The sequence below is a fragment of the Sphaerodactylus townsendi genome, linkage group LG14 (assembly GCF_021028975.2).
Source record: "Sphaerodactylus townsendi isolate TG3544 linkage group LG14, MPM_Stown_v2.3, whole genome shotgun sequence".
Lineage (NCBI taxonomy): Eukaryota > Metazoa > Chordata > Lepidosauria > Squamata > Sphaerodactylidae > Sphaerodactylus > Sphaerodactylus townsendi.
In genome coordinates, this window is record NC_059438.1 from 8,516,378 (window position 1) to 8,538,352 (window position 21,975).

Genomic DNA, 21,975 nt, shown 5'->3' on the forward strand with positions numbered 1-21,975 from the left:
GCCACTCTCCCAAAAACTACACAGGCAAACTTGATGAGTGCAATATTGCTAATGCAGGCTAAATTGTGCATGGGTGTCAGCATTTCTACCTGCCTGTAATTTGCAAATAGCACATGAGGAAATAGTTGCAAAAATCTGGAGTTTTCAACCCTTGAGAAATACCCCTCGCTAATTAAGAATGCTTAAAAATGAAACTCGAAAAATTGCCCTGTGTGGAAATCATAACCTTGCATTGGCTGCACATGAAACAGTAATAAACGGCATTTGGTATTTGGGAGCTGAGCCCTAATTCTCAAATTTAAAATGGGATGATGGATGACTGCACTCAAAAGAAAGTATGGGAGTGTCCCAGCTATGCCCTCTGAAACTGGGGTCGCTAGCTCCAGGTTGAGAAATATCTACAGCTGTTGGGTGGGGTGGGAGGTTCTTGAGCCTCAGGCGCCACTCGGAATGGCCACATGGAAGGCATATTTGTTCCTTCTATTACTTCACATCTGTCCTGTTCCTATTTGAAGTAGGTAGCACTGCTCTTCATTTTCACAGTCATGGATGGGTTTGCATCTGGGTAGGTTTACAAAACAGCCCTCCTTCGTTCATCATCAGCGTTGACCGACTACCAGAGGCACCTAAGGCAACATCTGCTCCAGGCACTCCCACACGCCGTTTACCTTAGCCCTGTGGTGGCGAACCTTTGGCACTCCAGATGTTATGGACTACAATTCCCATCAGCCCCTGCCAGCATGGCCAATTGGCCATGCTGGCAGGAGCTGATGGGAATTGAAGTCCATAACATCTGGAGTGCCAAAGGTTCGCCACCACTGCCGGTGGGAGCTTGCTGTGGGCTGAAGGAGCAGCCTGGCAGGGCAGGGCTGAGGGGAGGGTGTGGGGGGGGATTCTCCACCCCCACATGACCAGCTGGCATGCTCCTGGGGACATGTAACCCCACATGTCCCTGTGAGGGCTCCGCCTCTGCCAAGTACGACTTCAACCATCTGAAATCAACACTTATAGCAAAGGCAACAAATCCAGTCCTTTGGTTAACCTACCAGCCATTCAACAGCAGTGCTTCACGATCCCAGGACAGAGAAAGAGAAGGGTGAGGAAGTTCCAGACGAACTGGGCAGCCTCTGAACTAGGCTTACCAACCTCCAGATGGTTGTTGGAGATCTTCTGGTATTACAACTGATCTCCAAGCAACAGAGATCAGTTCAGCTGGAGAAAACAGCCACTTTGGAAGGTGGACTATTTGGCATTATATCCCACTGAATCCCCTCACCTCCTCACACCTCACCTCTTCCTCTGGCTTCATCCCCCAAATCTCCAGGAATTTTCCAGTCCAGTGCTGGCAACCTTACACCTAGTGCTCTGAAAACCCAGCTGCATTGCGTAGAGAAAGTCACTTTCTCAGAGGAAGTGTTCAACGTCAGCACGCTAAATGGGTGAGGTCCTCTACATTCCACAGGACAAAATTAAAACCTTGCCAATCCCTGTTGAGTGTCCTGGCATAGCCAGAGGAAAGGGAGAGTACTGAAAGACCAACATAGTTCATCAAAGGAAACAAATAATAATAGCAGCTTTTGATAATTTAATGTACTCTCACTATCAGATGTTGGGGGGGGGGGAATGGCGCCCGGGTCAACACCTGCTCTGCCGGCCGAAGGAGCAGCCTGGCAGGGCGGGGCCAAGGGGAGGGGGTGTGGAGGGAGATTCTCTGCCCCTATGTGACCAGCTGGCATGCGCCGGGGACATGTGACGCCACATGTCCCCATGAGCACTCCACCTCCACTCACTGTGCAGTAGAAGTAACAATTTCAATTTGCCCGGGGATGCAAAAGCTCCATGTTTTGCCTTTGCATAGCCATGCTAGCTAGAGAGAACCTGGGACTGCTGAGGCCAACATAGCCTGAGCCATTTATTCTTGACCCTCTCCTCACTCTGAAACAGCAACAAAACCCTGAACAACGGTAACGTTTCATTTGGCTTTTGCAAATCAGGATATCCTAGCACCAAGCAAAAACGAAAAAGCAAAGAACAAAAGCGCATGCAGCGCTTCTTGTTAGAGATGTTGTGTTGTCTAGGTGTGTGTACTTCTGAAAAAAACTTGCAAAAGGGTTTAAGAAGTGGAGTGGGAACCGTGTGCCTCCTCCGCATCCTATGGACATCTGATATTAAAAAGAGCATCCCACAGATGACATGCCTGGTGAACAATTCATCAGAGTGAGTTGCAAAAGCACAGGATCCAGGTGCATGTCCGCCTTTCCAGTGCCAAATGCCTAATCTTAAAATGAGACACATTACTAGAATGCAACTGAGCCAGTAAGGCAAGGCAGGCCTAAACCATTAAAGGCAACTGGTTGAGTCAGCCTAGCAACCCCATCAGCCTATCTTTCTCACCCTGGTCCTGCCAGAAAAGTGTACCAGAAACAGGCTGAGTCTAACTTAGGCAACTGCATTACAGCCAGGGTGGGGGGAAAATCAATTTTTAAAAAAATGTAAACTTCAGATTTTTTTGTTTGTTGTTGGATTAAAACTGGATTTTTAAAATTGAAATCAGGGGTTTTTTTTTAGATGGAGCAAAGTATTTTGAGAAAAATGGGGGAAACAGAAGGATTGAAAAGGCTGCCTAAATTATCCCTGGTCCACTCAAAACAAATACAGAAGAGCGAGAAACTGATCTACCAGTTCAGGGGAAAGACACCCTCCCCAAGCACTCAGGAATGGTCAAAGGCCAACCGAATACCTTACCACAGACCCAGAGACATGAAGGATGTTTGCTGGACACTCACAACCTATCAAGTCAAAATCCCACACTTCTGTGTAAGGATTAATATCTGATTCATGAGAGCCAGCATGGTGTAGTGGTTAAGAGCAGGTGGATTCTAATCTGAAGAACTGGGTTTGATTCCCCACTCCTCCACCTGAGTGGCAGAAGCTTATCTGGTGAACCAGTTGTGTGTCTGCACTCCTATGTTCCTGCTAGGTGACCTTGGACTAGTCACAGTTCTTCGGAGCTGTCTCAGCCCCACCTACTTCACAAGGTGTCTGTTGTAGGGAGAGGAAGGGAAAGGAGCTTGTAAGCCACCTTGAGTCTCCTTGCAGGAAAGAAAGTTGGGGTATAAATCCAAACTCAAACTCAGCTGTTGCAAGTTGGTTGGCAAGATGATTCCATGCCTCATCATCTAGTATTATCTTCCTAAGATCTAATCAGGAGCTGAACTAATTAGCATCCCACTAGACCAGATCCCATCTTTAGGAAGACTGTTGGTGGGGCCCACCCACTGCCTGAGGAGGTTAATTGGCTGGGAGCAATTAACTATAATTAACTATGGCTGAGAGCTTGAATCAGCCACCTTCATCTTCATCATCAGGATGGATCTTTAGCATCAACAGCAGCAATGATCATCTTTCTTCAACTACCCTAACCAATCTTTGGTAATTTAAAGAGTCTGCTTTATTCATGCACTCAGACCCTTGGTGATCCTGGAACTTGGTGGCTGTAGGGCTTCACAAATGAAGGGAGGGGCAGAGCGTCAGCTTCTCTGACACAACCACAATCCTTACTGTAAAATCTCCCCATTCTGACGGCAAAGCAAAATTAAATCCATTCTACAAGTGATCTAATTTGCCTCAGAGAGACTAGAAAGTGAAAGCAGGGCTTGAGGAAATACATCCGCACATGAAAGCTTGCTGCAACAGACATTTGTCCCCGCCGCACAGCAGATGCCTTGTGCATAATTGGCCTATAACATGAATCATCTTGATCTTGGTCACCAGCAGCACTTCCTTACATTTAAGGATCTTTTCTAGCTTCTTCATGGCCGCTCCTCCCATCTCCATCTCTTTCTTATTTCTTACATGCAGTCTCCCTTTTGGATGATGATGGCAAAGAAGTGAATACGTGAATTGTACAGGACGGTTCCTGGGCCGGTCCTGTGTCTACTGGACTAGCTGACTCATGGCTACAGATAACAAGCCACAAGACGATAGTCCCCGCCCTGATCTGGCTTCAATACGTGCAGAAAAGAAGAATGACCTTGATCTTATTTAGCTAGCAGAGAAGTTTCCAAGCATTCCTCCTCCCTTGCTAAACAGTTTTACAGGCGTTATGCCAATACAAAAAAATATTCCCCCCATAAAACTTTTGAAATGTTACATTTGATTTATTTTTCTCCATTTTAAAATATTTCAGTATCTGCACCGGTTGTTTGGGGGACATAACACTAACTTTAAGGCACGTTTTCAGTGTCCCTTACTAAATACAAGTCAAAATAAACATGCTAACATGCATATCATGTCATGCCAGTCCAATCTCATCAGATTTCACAAGCTAAAGAGGGTCTGCCCTGTTTAGTACTTAGACAAATTGCCAATAGGGAAGTCCAGGGATGCTACACATGAATGTAAAACCTGAAGGTTTTGTGGAACATGATTTGGAGCTGACCAATAAGGGCAGTGTCCTATTCAGATAAACGGATGACTTCACATAACAGAAGGTTCCTGTGCAGAGTGCACAAATGCCCCCAGCTGCAGGATGGGCTAGAGCAGTGGTTCTCAACCTTCCTAATGCCGCGACCCTTCAATTTTACAGATGGAGAACACTGATGCAGAGAGTCTTAGGCGACCCCTGTGAAAGGGTCGTTCGACCCCCAAAGGGGTCCCGACCCCCAGGTTGAGAACCACTGGGCTAGAGGTTTTGGAGAGTCCGAGGCAGAGTCTTTTCTCCCACCTGTTCCTGTGTCCTTCCCTGCTCACAAGGCTTCTCACCATTCATGCCCACAGATGCCTGCAGCATCTTTCCCCCAGTGGCACTGGGAAGTGTGCACAACTGGAAGCCCTAGCAAATGAGTGGATCATGTAGCCAGATAATAATTATTTTGTTTTCAATATAGTTTTGATAGACATAGTGTTAGTAGAATTTCGGTTTGATTCTGGTTTTCTGTAAAGGTTTTTCCTTCCTGCTGCAAAATGTATTATTCCCTGAAACCATTGTCTAAGCTGCAAGTTTGCTGAAACAAAATATTAGGTTATGCACAAGGTAGAGAAGCAGGATGCAGAAAGTTAATGAATCAGGCAAACCAAGCCCCGAGTAATTGTCACTCACACCCAGGAAAAGCCAACTGCCGAGGGCAGAATTTATGTTAAGTAATTTCCTCCTAGTTGGGGAAAAATCACTAACGAATAATTTAATCATTTAGCCTTACTAGAAGCCTCTCCCAAATTTTGTAAGTTTCGAAACAAAGAATTAACAGCCAGATACAGTGCGGAACTTCAAGGTGAATATGCATAACAGCAGGCAAATATCTGAGTTATCACGAGAACAACTATCCGAAGCTGTTTCCTGACCAAAGATAAGACCCAGATGTCTTGGAGGAAGAACCTTAATAGACCTTGATGGCCCTGTGTTATTATTGTATAATTCAGTCTATGATGTAACCTCTACAATTACTATAAGAAATCTGTATTTTTGTGTGTTCAGTGCGTTTTACCAGACTTGACCTTGCGCATTGCCTGGCCCTCGTCTGCATTGCGCCTGCGTGCCAGAGTACCACCGAGCTGCTGCTGACTTCATGCTCTACCGAACGAAACTCTGTTCGACTGCATGAAAACTTTATTTTCAATTTGAATTTTGCGGCTCAATTTTATTGCTGACCTTGCTGTGGTAACAGTTGGGGAGGGGGTCAGCAGCAGTGGGCCCTACCTTAAACCCTGGACAGCTGATTCACCTCAGAGTGTGCTGATGAGGTTGGATAACTCAAAAGGATATCACAATATTCCATGCTGTGCCGTGGCGTACCACCCATGGGGACATATGGGGTCAAATATCCCTGGGAGGAGGCCATTTAGTCCCCGTGAGGAGGGCGGATAATCAACCCCTGACGCTGTGTGGATGCACCCTCCTGCACCATAGATTTTTCTACAGAAAATTACACTTCTATAGGAAAAAAAGTGGGCTGAACAAATAAAAAGGAGAACCCGGCACCGCAAGAGCCAGGACAAAGCAGGCAGCCAATGCGGACTCCTTGCAAAGCATCGTTTGGTCAAGCCTGAACAAGGGCAAGATAAGGCCATATAGGAAAGGCGAGTGGCCCAGCCATCCGAGCAGCTCTTCTGGTGCCAGGTTGTGCTCGTTCTGCCTCGGCGGCCACTTCCTAACATTGCTTGCATTGACTCCCTATCAATGGAATTTCAAGGCAGGAGGAATAAAAACTTGTTTGTCCGGCTCGGCTCATTCACTGAACTCGCTGGACTTGTTCTGCTGGCCTGAAGACAAAAGGAGCCCCAGGGGCATGCAAGGAAAGAAACCTAGCTGGGGGGGAAAGAGTTCATGGGTAGTGCTTTGGCCAACAGCCTCTGCCTCATGCACACCTCACGCACACTTGCAGCAGAGAGCTAGGTGCCGAGATGGCTTTCTTCAGAGGCTTGGCTCATTTGCTGGAGCCAACTGGAACACCCTGCTTTGAAGGCCAAGGTGGATTTGTAAAGGGATCTATAGGACCTGGCCTTATCCATATCTTATACACTGTTCTCCCTTACCCCCTTGCAAAAGGGTTGGAGAAGAAGCTACACTGCTATTTTACCACACTTATAACTTTGCTCAGGTAAGCCCAGGTCACGTTCTCACTATGCAAACTGGTTCTGAAGTGAGCGATGCCAGAGCAGACTTGATTCTGCCACCAGAGGAAGGTGATGTCATGAATGCAGCATCTAGTGTCAAAATTCCAGGTGTGATTGGAAACCAAAGGCTCTTTTCCCCTATCTACACATAGTATTTTATTGCCCAAACTTGTTTGATGTTATACATCCATCATAAAGCCCCATACACCTGATATTTGCTTGAGTGAAGTGGGTGTGTGTGTGTGTGTGTGGGCGATTCCACACATGAGTAAAATAGGTTTGACCCAGTTCCCTGAAAAGGGTACTGACCTAGGTCGAAGCCATTGTTGTTCCCCACTGCAACCAGCTTGATCCCAGCTCGGAGGGAGGAATCATCCTGTGCCTCTTCTCTGTTCCGACTGGCTGCTGTTCTACGGCCGTGTTCTGTCTATCCCCACACACGTTATAAAAAAAGACTGCCACAGGAATGGAGGGACGAAGGTGGCGTTTTTTGATTGGCCAGCTGTATGCATGCCCAAAACACTCAGCTGTGATTGGCTGAATGGGGGACCTGGCACCAGAGATTCCGCACTTTACTGGAATCGAGCTGAGTTCGAGCGTGGTTCCCTGAAAAAAGTAGTAGTTCCCAAATGGAGTCGGAAATTTGACCGTTACATGGGGCGAAGCTGGTACAAAACCACGTTGATCCCAGTGGTTGTGCGGAGCACTCAGATCGAACGCAGCTTGAACTTAGGTCGATAACACAAGTGAGGAATCATCCTGTGTGTTGTATTTCTTTTCTTTTTAAAAAATAGTTTTCATTATAATTTCCCATATTTTAACATGAATACTTTTTGCTTCAAGTCTTGTATTTCTTTGCAAAGAGATTTTATTAAACATCAGCTATTACACTTCTGTACAGACTCACCTGTGACTGTCATCATGCAGAAAGTTTCCTTCCTCACAAGTACAAAGGAATGCCTCTTTTTAAGATGCCCTGAAGAGCCAATGTGATGTAGTGCTTAAGGTATCAGACTAGGAACCGGGAAACCGAGGTTCAAATTCCCACTTGTGCTATGGAATCTTGCCTTGGGCCAGTCACTGTTAGCCCTAACTCTGGCTAGTATTTAGATGGGAGACTTTCAAGGACTATCAGGGCCATTATACAGAGTTAGGCAATGGCAAACCACCTCTGAACATTTCTTGCTTTTAAAACTGTAGGGGCTCACAAAGCAGCTGTGACTTGATGGCGAAAAAATTAAGATAACCTGTCCAGTAAATTATGCTCATTTATCACATAAGGTCATGGCTTTCTCTAGCCTTTCTCAAGACACATCTACATGGGACATTAGATATAGTGTACCTGAGATCCTTTATCCTTACTATCTAACAATATGCATGTGTACATGCAGTGATAAGAAGAAACTCTACACACCAGAGATTTCCAGGAAAGTTGTGTCACAGTAGCTTGTATGGTTGAAGAGGCAATCTGCATTCTAGTTTGCATTTGAAGGAAAAAATGTTTGCCTCTTCAGAATGAATTTTCCTGGCTATTCTGAAATAGGTTGAATGCAGCACTTCTGTCGCCCCTTTTACCTCCAGCCTCAGTTCTCGTGCTCAGCATCCATGTAAAGACCATGTGTAGCTATTTTCAACATAGAAGAAGGAGGAGGAGGAGGAGGAGTTTGGATTTATTACCCACCTTTCTCTCCTGTAAGGGGACTCAAGGTGGCTTACAAGCTCCTTTCCCTCCCCTCTCCCCCACAACAGACACCTTGTGAGGTAGGTGAGGCTGAGAGAGTTCCGAAGAACTGTGATTCACCCAGCAGGGATGTAGGAGCATGGAAACACATCTGGTTCACCAGATAAGCCCCTGCCATTCAGGTGGAGGTGTGGGGAATCAAACCCAGTTCTCCAGATTAGAATCCACCTGATCTTAACCACTACACCACGCTGGCTCTCTTTGCTGCTCCTCAACAATAAGATGCTGCAATATCTGTCCAGATGTGCCGGGTATGTTTCCCAGTCTTCAGCAAAGAAGTTCTCATCACAGGAGGATGCTTAGCTAGAAACGATGCTTTCTGAACAAGCACTATGGCACTTGAACAACAGGCTCACCCAGTAACAGTTTTCAAATTGCCTAATAAATGCCCTGTTAAATTCATTTAAATGGATGAAGAGACAGTGTAAACTACTCTGACTTCCTTGGTGAAAAAATGAAGGTGGAAAGTTACTAATGCTGGTGTCTGGTGAGATACACTGTGGGGGTGGGCACAACGACACTGGCATCACACCAACACCACAACGTCACTTCCAACACAAACATGGAAGTGATGTCACTGCATGAGGGCCACACTCTAGGATTCACCAAATGTGACGGTATAGAGCAGGGGTGTCAAACTTGCGGCCCTCCAGATGTTTATGAACTACAATTGCGGCTCCAAGTGTTTTCTTGGTGCAGGAGCATTGGCTATACTGGCCAGGGCTAATGGAAACTGTAGTTCATGAACATCTGGAGGGCTGCAAGTTTGATACCTGTGGTATAGAGTCTTCTTCAAGTACCCCTCATGGCTTAAAAACTTCCCACCTAGCTGGAGAGAGGGAGCTACTGGGTGTCAGTGTTGAAAAGGAAGTAAGGTTTTGAGGTGTATGGAAAGGGAAAGGAAGAAGCAGATGGCCTGGTTTAAGCTGATAAACCATTTCCCTCCCTCTCCCTCTCTCTTCCTGGATGTGCTACCTGCAATGAGACATCTATCTGTAAATTAAACCAATACTACAAGAACATGACACATCACCTAGGCTAGTCCACAGGGCAGTGGAGAACAAGTCACAGTATTTAGTCACAGGGAAAGTGCAACTTCTTCCCCTTGGGGAGTGTCCATTGCTACCATCACTACTGTGTGGAATGTAGTCAAACTAACAGCACAGGAACCCATTGGCTAGTGCCTGTGACCCCACAAGCCATGAGCATCATGACTATTCAGTCCCAGCCACAATTTTCCTGTTATTATCTTCAAGTTGGCTGATGCTCCTCCTCTTTGTGAATATGCTTAGGATGATTTACATGGTTTCTTTTGAAAGTGAGAAAGGGCACATTCTTCACTTTCTCATAAGAATTAGACTTACTATCATTATCATTGCAGACACAGAATACTGAGAAGGAAGAAGATTAATGGAAATCCTCAGAACTGTTTTTCGTACGAACGATAATATAGTCAGAGAGAAAAATTTATACGTCAACCCATTAACAACGATGGGTGGTAAAAATATCCACCCAATATGCATGTACTGTATGAATCCTTTAGTTAGCTTTGCACTAAGCTTTAGGAAGTGAAGTTCTATGTCTACTTAATATTATGTACTATGATACTCCCAATTTGGAGAATAAACTTTTTTTAACCCTACTGCAATAACTGTATTGTACTCACTCTTTATTATCATTTTACAGTATATTGTATTTAATTCTAGTGAACTTTTTTTTATTAAAAAAAGAATTACTGAACCAACTCACAGACCCTCTCTCTTACCCACCCTCTTTTTACACCATTCACCAGCACTGGATTCAGGATCACTTTTTTTTAAAAGGTACACACCACCATAGAGCAGCTACCTTCTTTCATTCCCCAAGGATGTTCCACTTCACAGTGTGCATTAAGTGAAAAACACATGACTTCGAAAATCCAACTGGAAAACTCCCCAGTCTGTTTTAGAACTGTGTGAACAAGACGATTATGTGGTTTACCACCAGCTACATCATTTCTTCTCCTTTGTCAGAAAACTGAGGGGCTGGCAGAGAAAGACAAACAAATTTCAACGTGCAACACAGCCCCGTCGCTTGGGATAAGGCGATGCTGTGGATAATGATTAGCAACGTGGGACCGGCAGTACCATGCCACACAGGGTGTTCAATGTTTACTCAGGCAGCTGACTGGCACACGGTATTCCCTGCCATGCCTTTCACCTGTGCCTGAGTCTAGCCATGGGCGAAACGACACTATCGCATGTGATTTCACCCCAAGGTGATGTAGAGAGACGCTACCACAGGAACTTGAAGTCCTGATTCACAGGCCAGAAGGAGGAAAAAGCTGCTATTCCTCTCTCACACCCACTCACTTTATCACACAAAAATGCTTCTCTGTCACCCAGGGCAATTTTCAAACTAATTGATATATTTTCCACCACAGAGAAGATGACATGGGGGAGCAAGTTAATGGAAAAATGGATCTCGAGAAAGGGTTAAACAGCCCCCTCATCCCACATATTTGGCTCAAAATGGAGGCATTCTGAAGCTGGGGAGGGGAACAAGTTATACGTCAGAGGTGTCCAACTCTGGCGCTTCTAGATGTTCATGGACTACAATTTCCATCAGCCCCTGCTGGCATGGCTGATGGGAATTGTAGTCCATGAACATCTGAAGCTCCAGAGTTGGACATCCCTGTTATAGGTAATGGCACCTTATGTGTAAAGAGGCCCTGCCTATGAAAGGGTGGATTTGTTTACAGATCTGTATTGATAATTGACCTGCAAAAATGGTCTGGGTTGGGAAAGGGAGGGGAAGAATAACTATCCCTCCCCACTTGCTGCCGCCAATTCCCTAGTCAGAAACAACCCTTCTGTGGGCTGGTTTAATCACTAGAAAGGGAACGAGAAAGGAAAATATCAGAAGACTGGAGCAACAGGACTCTCCCACACACAAGATAATAGAAGCAACCCCTTTGAGCTGGGTCTAGAAGCTCCCTTTAGTCCAGCACCCTGCTCTCAGTAAGAACTGATGCTTAGTAAATCCAATTCCTACTAGTATATCATAAGAACATAAGAACAAGCCAGCTGGATCAGACCAGAGTCCATCTAGTCCAGCTCTCTGCTACTCACAGTGGCCCACCAGGTGCCTTTGGGAGCTCACATGCAGAATGTGAAAGCAATGGCCTTCTGCGGCTGTTGCTCCCGAGCACCTGGACTGTTAAGGCATTTGCAATCTCAGATCAAAGAGGATCAAGATTGGTAGCCATAAATTGACTTCTCCTCCATAAATCTGTCCAAGCCCCTTTTAAAGCTATCCAGGTTCGTGGCCATCACCACCTCCTGTGGCAGCATATTCCAAACACCAATCACACGTTGCGTGAAGAAGTGTTTCCTTTTATTAGTCCTAATTCTTCCCCCCAGCATTTTCAATGAATGCCCCCTGGTTCTAGTAATGTGAGAAAGAGAGAAATATTAATCTCTGTCAACATTTTCTACCCCATGCATAATTTTATAGACTTCAATCATATCCCCCCCAAGACGTCTCCTCTCCAAACTAAGGAGTCCCAAACGCTGCAGCCTCTCCTCATAAGGAAGGTGCTCCAGTCCCTCAGTCATCCTCATTGCCCTTCTCTGCACTTTTTCTATCTCTTCAATATCCTTTTTGAGATGTGGCAACCAGAACTGAACACAGTACTCCAAGTGCGGTCGCACCACTGCTTTATATAAGGGCATGACAATCTTTGCAGTTTTATTCTCAATTCCTTTCCTAATTATCCCCAGCATAGAGTTTGCCTTTTTCACAGCTGCCATGCATTGAGTTGACATTCCCATGGAACTATCAACTAAGACGCCCAAATCCCTTTCCTGGTCTGTGACTGATAGCACTGACCCCTGTAGCCTCCTATAAACCAATAGAGAACTGGCGCGGTGTAATGGTTAAGGTATCGACTAGGATCTGGGAAATGCAGGTTCAGATTCCCACTTGCGCCATGCTGTGTGATCTTGGGCCAGTCATACACTCTCAGCCTCAAACCCGGTACATATTTGAATGGCAGACCTCCAAGGAACACCAGAGCTGTGACATGGAGGCAGACAATGGCAAACCACCTCTGAACATGATTTGACGGCAAGAAGAAGAAAAAATAAGGCAAGGTGTGAATAGGGGATGAAAGAAGGCCAACCCCTTCCCGAGGTTTCTAATAAGAAAGATGAGAAAGAAGATTAGAAAGAGTTAGAATTTGCCTAGAAAACACCACACCTTTCCAAAAGCAGAAAAACCCAAGGGGCATTGGCACACCTGGAGACAATTTTTGCAAGGTTCCTAGAAGGCAACTAGCAGCCACAGTGTGGAGAAGGTTGACTCAGTTCTGGGACACAAAGATAAAGGCGCAGAGTTTAACCTTTCTTCCTCCTAACCCAGGGGTAGGGAACCTTTAACACTCAAAGACCCATTTGGACCCGTTTTCCACGGGAAAAGAAAACACTAGGGGTTTTTTTACCTTTTACTCTGCTCATTCTGAGAAGCGCATGGATGCGCCCGCCCTGCTGCCTGTAGGGCGGGCAAGGATGGGGCCGGCGGCTCGGCTAGTGGAGCCACAGTGCAAGGGCAGAAGAGCCGCATGCGGCTCTTGAGCCGCAGGTTCCCTACCCCTGTCCTAACCGTTTCTCCCCTCAAAACCAACCCTGCAAGCTCTGGAACGGAAAACCCTGTTTTAAACCACCTCGCTTTCCTCTTCCAGGGATAACAATAATGTGGAGGTCCAGAATTAATTCCAAATGGTTAAGCAGAATCAGAGGAAATACAAAACTTCCTTTCCCTCTGCCACCCCCTGAAACTAGGAACCATACAGCTACTGCTTTGAAGATATATGCGGGGAAGATCCATGAAGGGATTTTTTCCCCATCAACAAGCCCAATTCAGCATCAGTTTATACAAGAGAACACAGGGCCACTTGTTTTGAGAGAAAAGGGACAATTCAGTACAGAAAAACAACATTTGAGCATCGGACACATAAACGTACAAGCAACCCTACTAAACTGGATCTTGTCAGTCACTAGGCTTCCTGACAGCAGCACTCAGATTTTTCTGAGAAGGACTGAAGTATTCAAAGATTCCAGTTAGTTGATAGTTCTAAACCAGGGGTAGGGAACCTGCGGCTCTCCAGATGTTCAGGAACTACAATTCCCATCAGCCTCTGTCAGCATGGCCAATTGGCCATGCTGGTAGGGGCTGATTGGAATTGTCCCCCCACCCCCCCCGCCCCCCCCCCCGCCTCCCCCACCCCGCACCCCCTCCCCACACCTCCCCCCCCCCATACCCCACCCCCCCCCCCCACCCCCCCCCCCCCCCCCCCCCCCCACCCACCACCCCCCCGCCCCCCCCAACCCCCCCCCCCCCCACCCCCACCCCCCCCCCACCCCCCCCCCCCCCCCCCCCCCCCCCACCCCCCCCCCCACCCACCCCCCCCCCCCCCCTCTCCACCCCCCCCGCCCCCCCCCCCCCCCCCCCCCCCCCCCCCCCCCCCCCCACCCCCCCCCCCCCCCACCCCCCCCTCCCCTCCCCCCCCCCCCCCCCCCCCCCCCCCCCCCCTCTTGCCCCCCCCCCCCCCCCCCCCCCCCCCCCCCCCCCCCCCCCCCCCCCACCCCCCCCCAGGGGGGGGGGGGTTGTCAGGGATGTCTCCATGGGCGTTGTGGTGAGTGACCGTAGTGCAAACATTAGCGCAGCAGGCCTCAAGCACATTGACTGTGAGGCTGACCTTGCCCACCTGGTGGTGAAGGATGCCTTCGGTCTGGGTTCTGCAGAGGATTCCAGGATGGATGCTGAGACTCAGGGTTTCTGGAATCTCCTCCAGAAATGGCAGCCTCTCACAAGTTACTTCTCAAGCTATGGGAAGGATACGCATCAACACCAATAACAAGCAAGAGTGTAAATTAAATCATGGGTAACAAGAAACGTGACTCTAATGAACCGAGTGGCAGTGTCTCTAATAATACCAACCAAATAATGTGCTAAATAAACTCAATGCTATACACACCAAACCTGATTGGTGATGCAATTTAGCATTATGCCATATATGCCATATACCAGGGGTCCCCAAACTACGGCCCGGGGGCCCAATGTGGCCCCCTGAAGGCATTTATCCGGCCCGCCAGGCATGGCGGCGATGGCTCCATTCATGTGCAGTGGGGGCTCGAGGGAGAGGAGGAACCGGCCCCAACGGCTGTTGATTGCAATTACATGATGGCACCCCCAAATCTCCGTGAATTTTCTGACCCAGAGTTGGAAACCTTACATGTGGCAATGCCTGCTCCGCCCTTCCCTCTCAGCTACTCCATGTGTTGCTCTCAGGCTTTCTGTTCCGCCTCACTCCCATTGGCATCAGCCAGGCTGGCGAATCGCTCGCTGGCTGCTAGGGAGGAAAGAACCCAGGAAGATACCTGATCCTGGGTTAGATGGAATGCTTCATTGGGAAAGTTCTGCTTTTTTTTTTTTTTTACAGGGGAAGGTATTCCACAGCCTCCCCAACAATATTTGGAGCCCACCCTGTACTTGACATACTTTGGTCACTGTTCTAAAAATAGACCATGATAGAAAGGCTGAAAGGTGAAATCAAACATTTTACAATCATTTGTGCATAGGAATTTGTTCATAGTTTTTTTTAGTCCGGCCCTCCAACAGTCTGAGGGACAGTGTACTGGCCCCCTGTTTAAAAAGTTTGGGGACCCCTGCCATATACAAATGACATAATAAGTTTCTATATTCCAGGGCCATATGCACTTTAACACAAATAAATCTGAGAGAACAGCCAGTAATGTAACACATAGAAAAAAATGTTCAAAAGCTTGCATATTCCGCAGGGCCTGTAAGACTGAGTTGTTCCGCCGGGCCTTTGGAGCGTCCAGTCGCTGAGGTGCGCCCCCCCCCCCCCCGCCCTGCTTTGCTCCCTGGTTCTCTTGCTCCCTATTTTATAATCTGTTCTTGCATATTTATTGCTATTTTTAGGGAGGAGTTTGGTTGCTCCCTTCTTTTTGGGGTGGTTTTTAAAGGAATTGGATTGCGGGACGCCATTTTAATTGTTATTGTTTTGACTGCTGTCTACATGGTTTTAATGGTTTTAACAATTTTAGTATATATGGTCACTATTGTGACCCTTGTTATATATTGTACATAGATGATGTTGTGCACCGCCCAGAGCCCCTTGGGGATTGGGCGGTCTATAAATTTAAATAATAAAAATAAATAAATAAAAATAATAATATATGTCTTAGAAAGTCCTCAGTCCTCTTATAAAAAGGTATAAAAAATAAAGTATATATGGACCTGGAATATAGAAACTTGTGAGGTCATTTGTATATGACATATATGGCATAATGCTAAGTGCGCTCGAACATAATGCTAAGTTGCATCGCCAATGAGGTTTGGTATTCATAAAATTGAGTTTATTTAATGCATTCTTTGGTAGGTATTATTAGAGACACTGCCACTCGGTTCATTAGAGTGTGAAGACGTTTCTTGTTACCCATAAGGATACTCATCAGCCAAATAAGAAGCAAGGGCTGACAGGCATGACAGAGTGCCCCCTGATCTGCCCTTTCAGCACGTGCTGGAATCCCACCCATATCAGGCTTGAGCATTTGGTGGAGAAGAGAGCCCTGACCAACACCCACCCACCCACCCTCAAACCCTGAAGAGGGTCAGCCCAACCAGGAGAGTCACCTCAACTTTCCTTCTCAGCTATCTTTCAGACTGTGAAAGTCCTTAAGAACTGCACTTAGTTGCTCTTGTCTGATGCAGCAACCCTCTGATTTTTTGAGTCACAGCTAGTGTGACGAAGGGAGTTGCACAGTTGAAAGCTGGCAAGTACACACACACACACACACACAGTCTTTTTCCAGTCAAGCAAATGAGCTTCCCAATTATCCCACTGTGGGGCTCCCAGATCACCACAGGTGGAACAACCGTTTCAGAACAGCGAGGATAGCATCAAATCGTCCTCTGAGAACAGCGGAGAATCCAAACCAACACCCTTTTCCCCCCAGCAGTTTGGGCAGACGCTGATGGCTCTCTGGTTGTGGTGGGTTTTCCGGGCTGTGTCTGGTGGAACTTGTTCTTAACATTTTGCTTGTCAGCATCTGTGGCCAGCATCTTCAGAGGTGTATCGAAGAGAAGAAGTCTGTTACACTGTGTAACAGACTGTGTAACAGACTTCCCTCTGTGATAGACCTCTGAAGATGCCAGCTACAGATGCCGGCAAAGGGTTAGGAACAAGATCCATCAGACCACGGCCACACAGCCCGGAAAACCCACCACGACCAGTTGAATCCAGCTGTGAAAACCTTTGACAATACACTGATGGCTCTGCCTCGCTTTATCCCCACAACTACCCAGCAGGGCAGGTCAGACTGACCGGGTACACTCATTCAGCTTCAGGGAAGTGGGTCCCTCTTGCTAGGCTAGCAGAAGGCACTGGACCCGGTCCCAAGGCCGATCATGAGTTCCAATCTCCTGTATTGCGTCCTGCAAGCCCCCCGTGGATGGAGGCCCCTCCCGCCCTTCACGGAAATAGTCTTTACTCGGTGTGCTAAACGTCGCTCGCCCCCACCCCCCAGAAGCCAAGCAGGAAGGCGGTCTGGCTTGCTACAGCCCTCTCACCTGCACCGCTGAGCCACCCCAGCGCGAACTCTGCAAGATAAGCGCGAGCGCACGACCAGCAATCTCTTTTGCACCCCCACCCCCCAGATACGTGTTTGTCTATGCACTTGCCGGCCCACCCTGCAGGAAAGGCCACGTCGGACGGCGACAGTTCTGTCCCCCGGAGCTCCGAGGGGCCCAAGAGGGGGCGGGCGAAGAACGGCGCGACCCCGCCCCTAGCTTCCCCTGGCCCGCGCGAACAAGACGGCGGGCACGGCGCTGCGCCTGGACGGCCGCGCCTGTTGCTGGAGAGCTGACTGCCCGTCTAGCGGCTTACCGGGGCGTCTTCGGCTGGGGCGTCTCGGAGCTCGCCCAGGTAGTACTGCTCCAGCCAGCGGCGCGCGTTGTCGGAGTGCCGGTGCGGCGGGCCGTCGAGTGCGGCGCGGATGTCGGTGCCGGCCCGCTGCAGGAGCAGCTGCTCGCCCCCCGGGTGGAGGCGCACGAAGGCGGTCAGGTCGTAGAGACGGCGGCCGCGGAGCACCAGGCAGGCCCCCTGAGCGCAGCGCTGCAGCACCTCGGCGCGGCTGTATCCGTGGGAGCCGTCGGGGAGAGGCATGGCCGGGCCAAGGCGACGGCGCGCACCTGCTGCTGCTGCTCCTGCTGCCCTGCCGGCCACCAGACCAGGCACCTGCTCGACTGCCTCCGGCGCCCACATATGCTTTGCCCGCCGCAGCCACGCCCCCCTCCGACGGAGCGGTGCTCCCGCCCCACTGGCCGCATGCGGCCCGGCCAGCACTGCAGCGACATCAAGCTCTTTGCTGGTCTGGGATAGACATTCCGGAAGGTGGTCTCCCGTGTCGCCCGTGCCGGGGCAAGCGGGCCTCGTGCGGGCGTGCAGTTGGGGAGGCTGTCGCAGGTGCGCGGAGCTTCCCTCTGATCAGCATTGACTGACGGTCCTGGAAGATTTTGATCACCTGCTGGAGCCTTTCAAGTGGAGGTGCCAGGGACTGAACCCTGGGACCCTCTGGATTACAAGGAGGGGGGTATATGGGGAGTTCTCGGGTTGTTCAACTCCCCATTGCATACGTTTGCTGAAGCCCCCCCCTTGTGGTTTTTTTGTATTTTAAGTGTTTTTCCGGTTTTTGTCCTGCAGGGGGCGCAGTTTTTAAGCTAGCAGCACCACAATTTCAGGGATTTTTTGGGAGACTCTCCTGATGATTCTACTCAGGGTTGGTGAAGTTTGGTTTAGGAAGTCCAAAGTTATGGACTCCGAAAAGGGGTGCCCCATCCCCATTGTTTCCAATGGGAGCTAATAGAAGATGGGGGCTACACCTTTGAGGGGCCGTAACTTTGGACCCCCTGAACTAAACTGCACCAAACCTCGGAGGTATCATCAGGAGAGTCTCTTACTGATACCACCGAGGTTTTGTGAACTTTGGTCCAGGAGATCCAAAGTTATAGACTCCTAAAGGGGGTATCTCCATTCCTCATTGTTTCCAATGGGAGCTAATAGAAGATGGGGGCTACACCTTTGAGGGGCCAAACTTCACCAAACCTGGGTGGTATCATTAAGAGAGTCTCCTAAAGATACTCTGAAAGTTTGGTGCTGCTAGCTTAACAATTGCACCCCTGACAGCAGGCACACCCCAAATTTCCCCAGATTCTCCTTTTAAATCCACCTCCTTTGGCATGGATTTAAAGGGAGAATCTGAGGTCCCAAGTTTAAACATTGAAAGTGATGCTGTTTCAGAGTGGAGGATAATCCACCCCAAAACAGCATCACTTTCAATGTTGTTTCCACTGGGGACCCCAGATTCTCTTTAAGGTGGATTTAAAAGGAGAATTTGGGCTCTCCAGTTTAAACACCATTGAAAGTGATGCTGTTTGGGGTGGATTCCAGCATCACAGTGGCTGCCCATTGGGGGGGCGCGCGCAAAACTCAGATTTTGCACCAGGCTCCATTTTCCTTAGCTATGCCTCTGCCCAGAGGGGAGAGCAGAAGGGGCTGCCAGCTGCTGGCTGGGAGCCCAGTTGGTGGGGGGGCAGGGGAGGGCGGGGCAGGGGAGTTCACCATCTCCTGCCTCAGGAGAGCTGCTTTTATAAGCACTGAGGCTGGGGGCAGGGCTTGGGGAAGCATGGCCACACCCCCAGGGGCAGGTGGGGGTGTGACCCTGCCCCCGAACCCCCCATAAAAAATCTATACCTATGTCCCTGCTCTGGAAGAAAAGCAGAGGCTCTACCCATGAACCCTAATAAAACTGTCATTTACCTTTGGTCTGTCCTCTGTCCATCCAGGGCTTTGAAGGTCACATTGCCTCCGACAGGATCCTTTCACCTGGAGACGCAGGGGGTTGAACCCGTGACCCTGAGCATGCTGAGCGCATGCTCTCCCACTGAGCCAAGAAGATGCTGCCTTGAACAGATAGACCCTTGGCCTATGCAGGTCAGAACTGCCTACTCAGACTGGTCACGTCAACCTTGTGAGGGAGGTTAGACTGAAAGTTACCCAGCGCATTTCCATGACAGAGTGGGGATTTCTCTGCAACTTTTAATACGTCCGAGGCTTGGGAAGCTGATCAGAGGGGGTACCTGTACGCGTCAGATACTTATCTGTGCCTGCCGAACATGTGTTTCCCGGTTTGCAGTTAAATGTCAGACAGACAGACAGACAGACAGACAGACAGACAGTTAGTTTTATTACAATCATTAGGCCAGCAAAAAGAGAACAAAAAGCAAAATCAAATTATACATATGTACAGAAATCCATAGCATAAAACCTATAGCAAAAATATCATCAGTTCACCATCATACAGCGCAGCTCTCTGTCTTAAAATGGATCTATGCTTATGATGTGCCAACATGCAAAATGTGGCTACTTGCTGAGATATAAGGGAAACTCAGTCTTCCAGTAAAATTCTTACGAGAACTGAATCAGGACTGACTATGATTGAATTTGTATAATGAGTTAACAGCAGATGAATTAAAGCACTGGTGTCAAACTCACGGCCCTCCAGATGTTATGGACTACAATTCCCATCATCCCTTGCCAGCATGATTCTGGCAGGGGATGATGGGAACTGAAGTCCATAACATCTGGAGGGCCGCGAGCTTGATACCTATGAACTAGACTTCCTTTCCCCTTTATGGAGCTCACAATGCGATAGCACAGTGGTGGCGAACCTTTGGCACTTCAAATGTTATCAACTACAATTCCCATCAGCCCCTGTTAGCATGGCCAATTGGTCATGCTGGCAGGGGCTGATGGGAATTTTAGTCCATAACATCTGGAGTGCCAAAGGTTCGCCACCACGGCGATAGGATGTATAACACAGAGTCCACAGGAGCAGCAGTGGCGTAGGAGGTTAAGAGCTCATGTATCTAATCTGGAGGAACCGGGTTTGATTCCCAGCTCTGCCGCCTGAGCTGTGGAGACTTATCTGGGGAATTCAGATTAGCCTGTACACTCCCACACACGCCAGCTTGGTGACCTTGGGCTAGTCACAGCTTCTCGGAGCTCTCTCAGCCCCACCTACCTCACAGGGTGTTTGTTGTGGGGCGGAAGGGCAAGGAGATTGTAAGCCCCTTTGAGTCTCCTGCAGGAGAGAAAGGGGGGCTATAAATCCAAACTCTTCTTCTTCTTCCCCTGAATTGCAGCCAAAATTCCTGCCCAAGATTTCAATGGTTTATATAACCCGGGTAACAAGGGGAGATCTGTTTGCAATTCAATATTGTTGAGCCATTGATAGACCAGGGCTGTTGCTCTACGATTATCCAATTCCAATAGTTGCATAGGGTCCAATAGTTGCATAGGTGCACAGGAGCAGCTAGCGCTATGGAGGCTTATCTGGGGAATTCAGATTAGTCTGTGCACTCCCACACACGCCAGCTGGGTGACCTTGGGCTAGTCACAGCTTTTCGGAGCTCTCTCAGCCCCACCCACCTCACAGGGTGTTTGTTGTTTGTGGGGGGGAAGGGCAAGGAAATTGTAAACCCCTTTGAGTCTCCTACAGGAGAGAAAGGGGGGATATAAATCCAAACTACTACTCCTCCTCCTTCTTTTTCTTCCTCCTCCTCCTCCAAGCCAGCGGTTAAATGTCTGTGCATAAGAAAACACACTGGTGAGGTAAAGTGCAGTCAAGTCATAGCTGACGTATTGCAACCCTGTAGGGTTTTCAAGGCTTACTTACATATTACTTTTTTCCTAACATAAACAGGCCAAAAAGATACATGTGTGCGATTCCTGAGGGCGGCCATTCCAGTTGCAGTGCATTTCTGGGAGTCATCGTTCCCGCCTCTAATGTTAATTTATTACAATTAAACCCATGCGAGCCCGTTGGAGTTCCTGGCTCCCATTATATCCAACGGGCTGTTCCCAATGGGAAATCATGTCCTTTGTTTCAGTACGTCCGGCATCAAATACACGAAATTCTGCCAAGTACACAGGAACAAAATTTAAGCAAACATGTGCAAACAGCGGACTGCAAGGGAGGGGGAAGGAGGGAGGAAAAAGGGGGGAGGGAGGGACTGGGAAGAAACTGACTCCTTCCCTGCTTTCAACTGAGTTCTCCAGAATTCCTCCTTTGCAGAATTCCTCTGTCTCGCAAAAAGATGTTAGTCGATTGTGTATTCTTCCCCCACAGAACTCGACATGCCGGACCTTCTTTGTTATAGAATGCTCCACCTGGGTTTAAGTGCCTACTTAGCCCTGCTCCCCCCACCAGTTGGAAAGTTTGGTGATAGTTGTTCAATGAACTATAAATGCTCTTGTATCAAAGTACCATGTTCAGTAATGCACAAAATATAAAGGTTTTGACAAAGGCAGCACGTAAAAATGAGTTGATAATTCTCATATGTGTTCCAGACTATATTCTAATGTGGAAGTACAATTTTCTGAACCACTGTACCCCAACTGACCATACTAACATCTTCGTCTGAGACAGAGTATAGCAAGAAACCACCACTGTGAGTGGGCCCTATGGCAGCTCTCATTAGTCAGCAAGTGACCA

General features: G+C 48.4%; 1 protein-coding gene across 1 annotated transcript in view; it reads right to left on the reverse strand.

Moving 5' to 3' along the window:
- The window catches only part of FA2H (fatty acid 2-hydroxylase), a 67,963-nt gene extending 50,090 nt beyond the window's left edge, over positions 1 to 17,873 (reverse strand). The window contains exon 1 of the mRNA XM_048516279.1: positions 17,307 to 17,873. Within this exon, the coding sequence (XP_048372236.1) occupies positions 17,307 to 17,684 (378 nt within the window). The 5' untranslated portion in view covers positions 17,685 to 17,873. The remainder of the gene's footprint in view (positions 1 to 17,306) is intronic.
- Between the last annotated feature and the right edge of the window lie 4,102 nt (positions 17,874 to 21,975).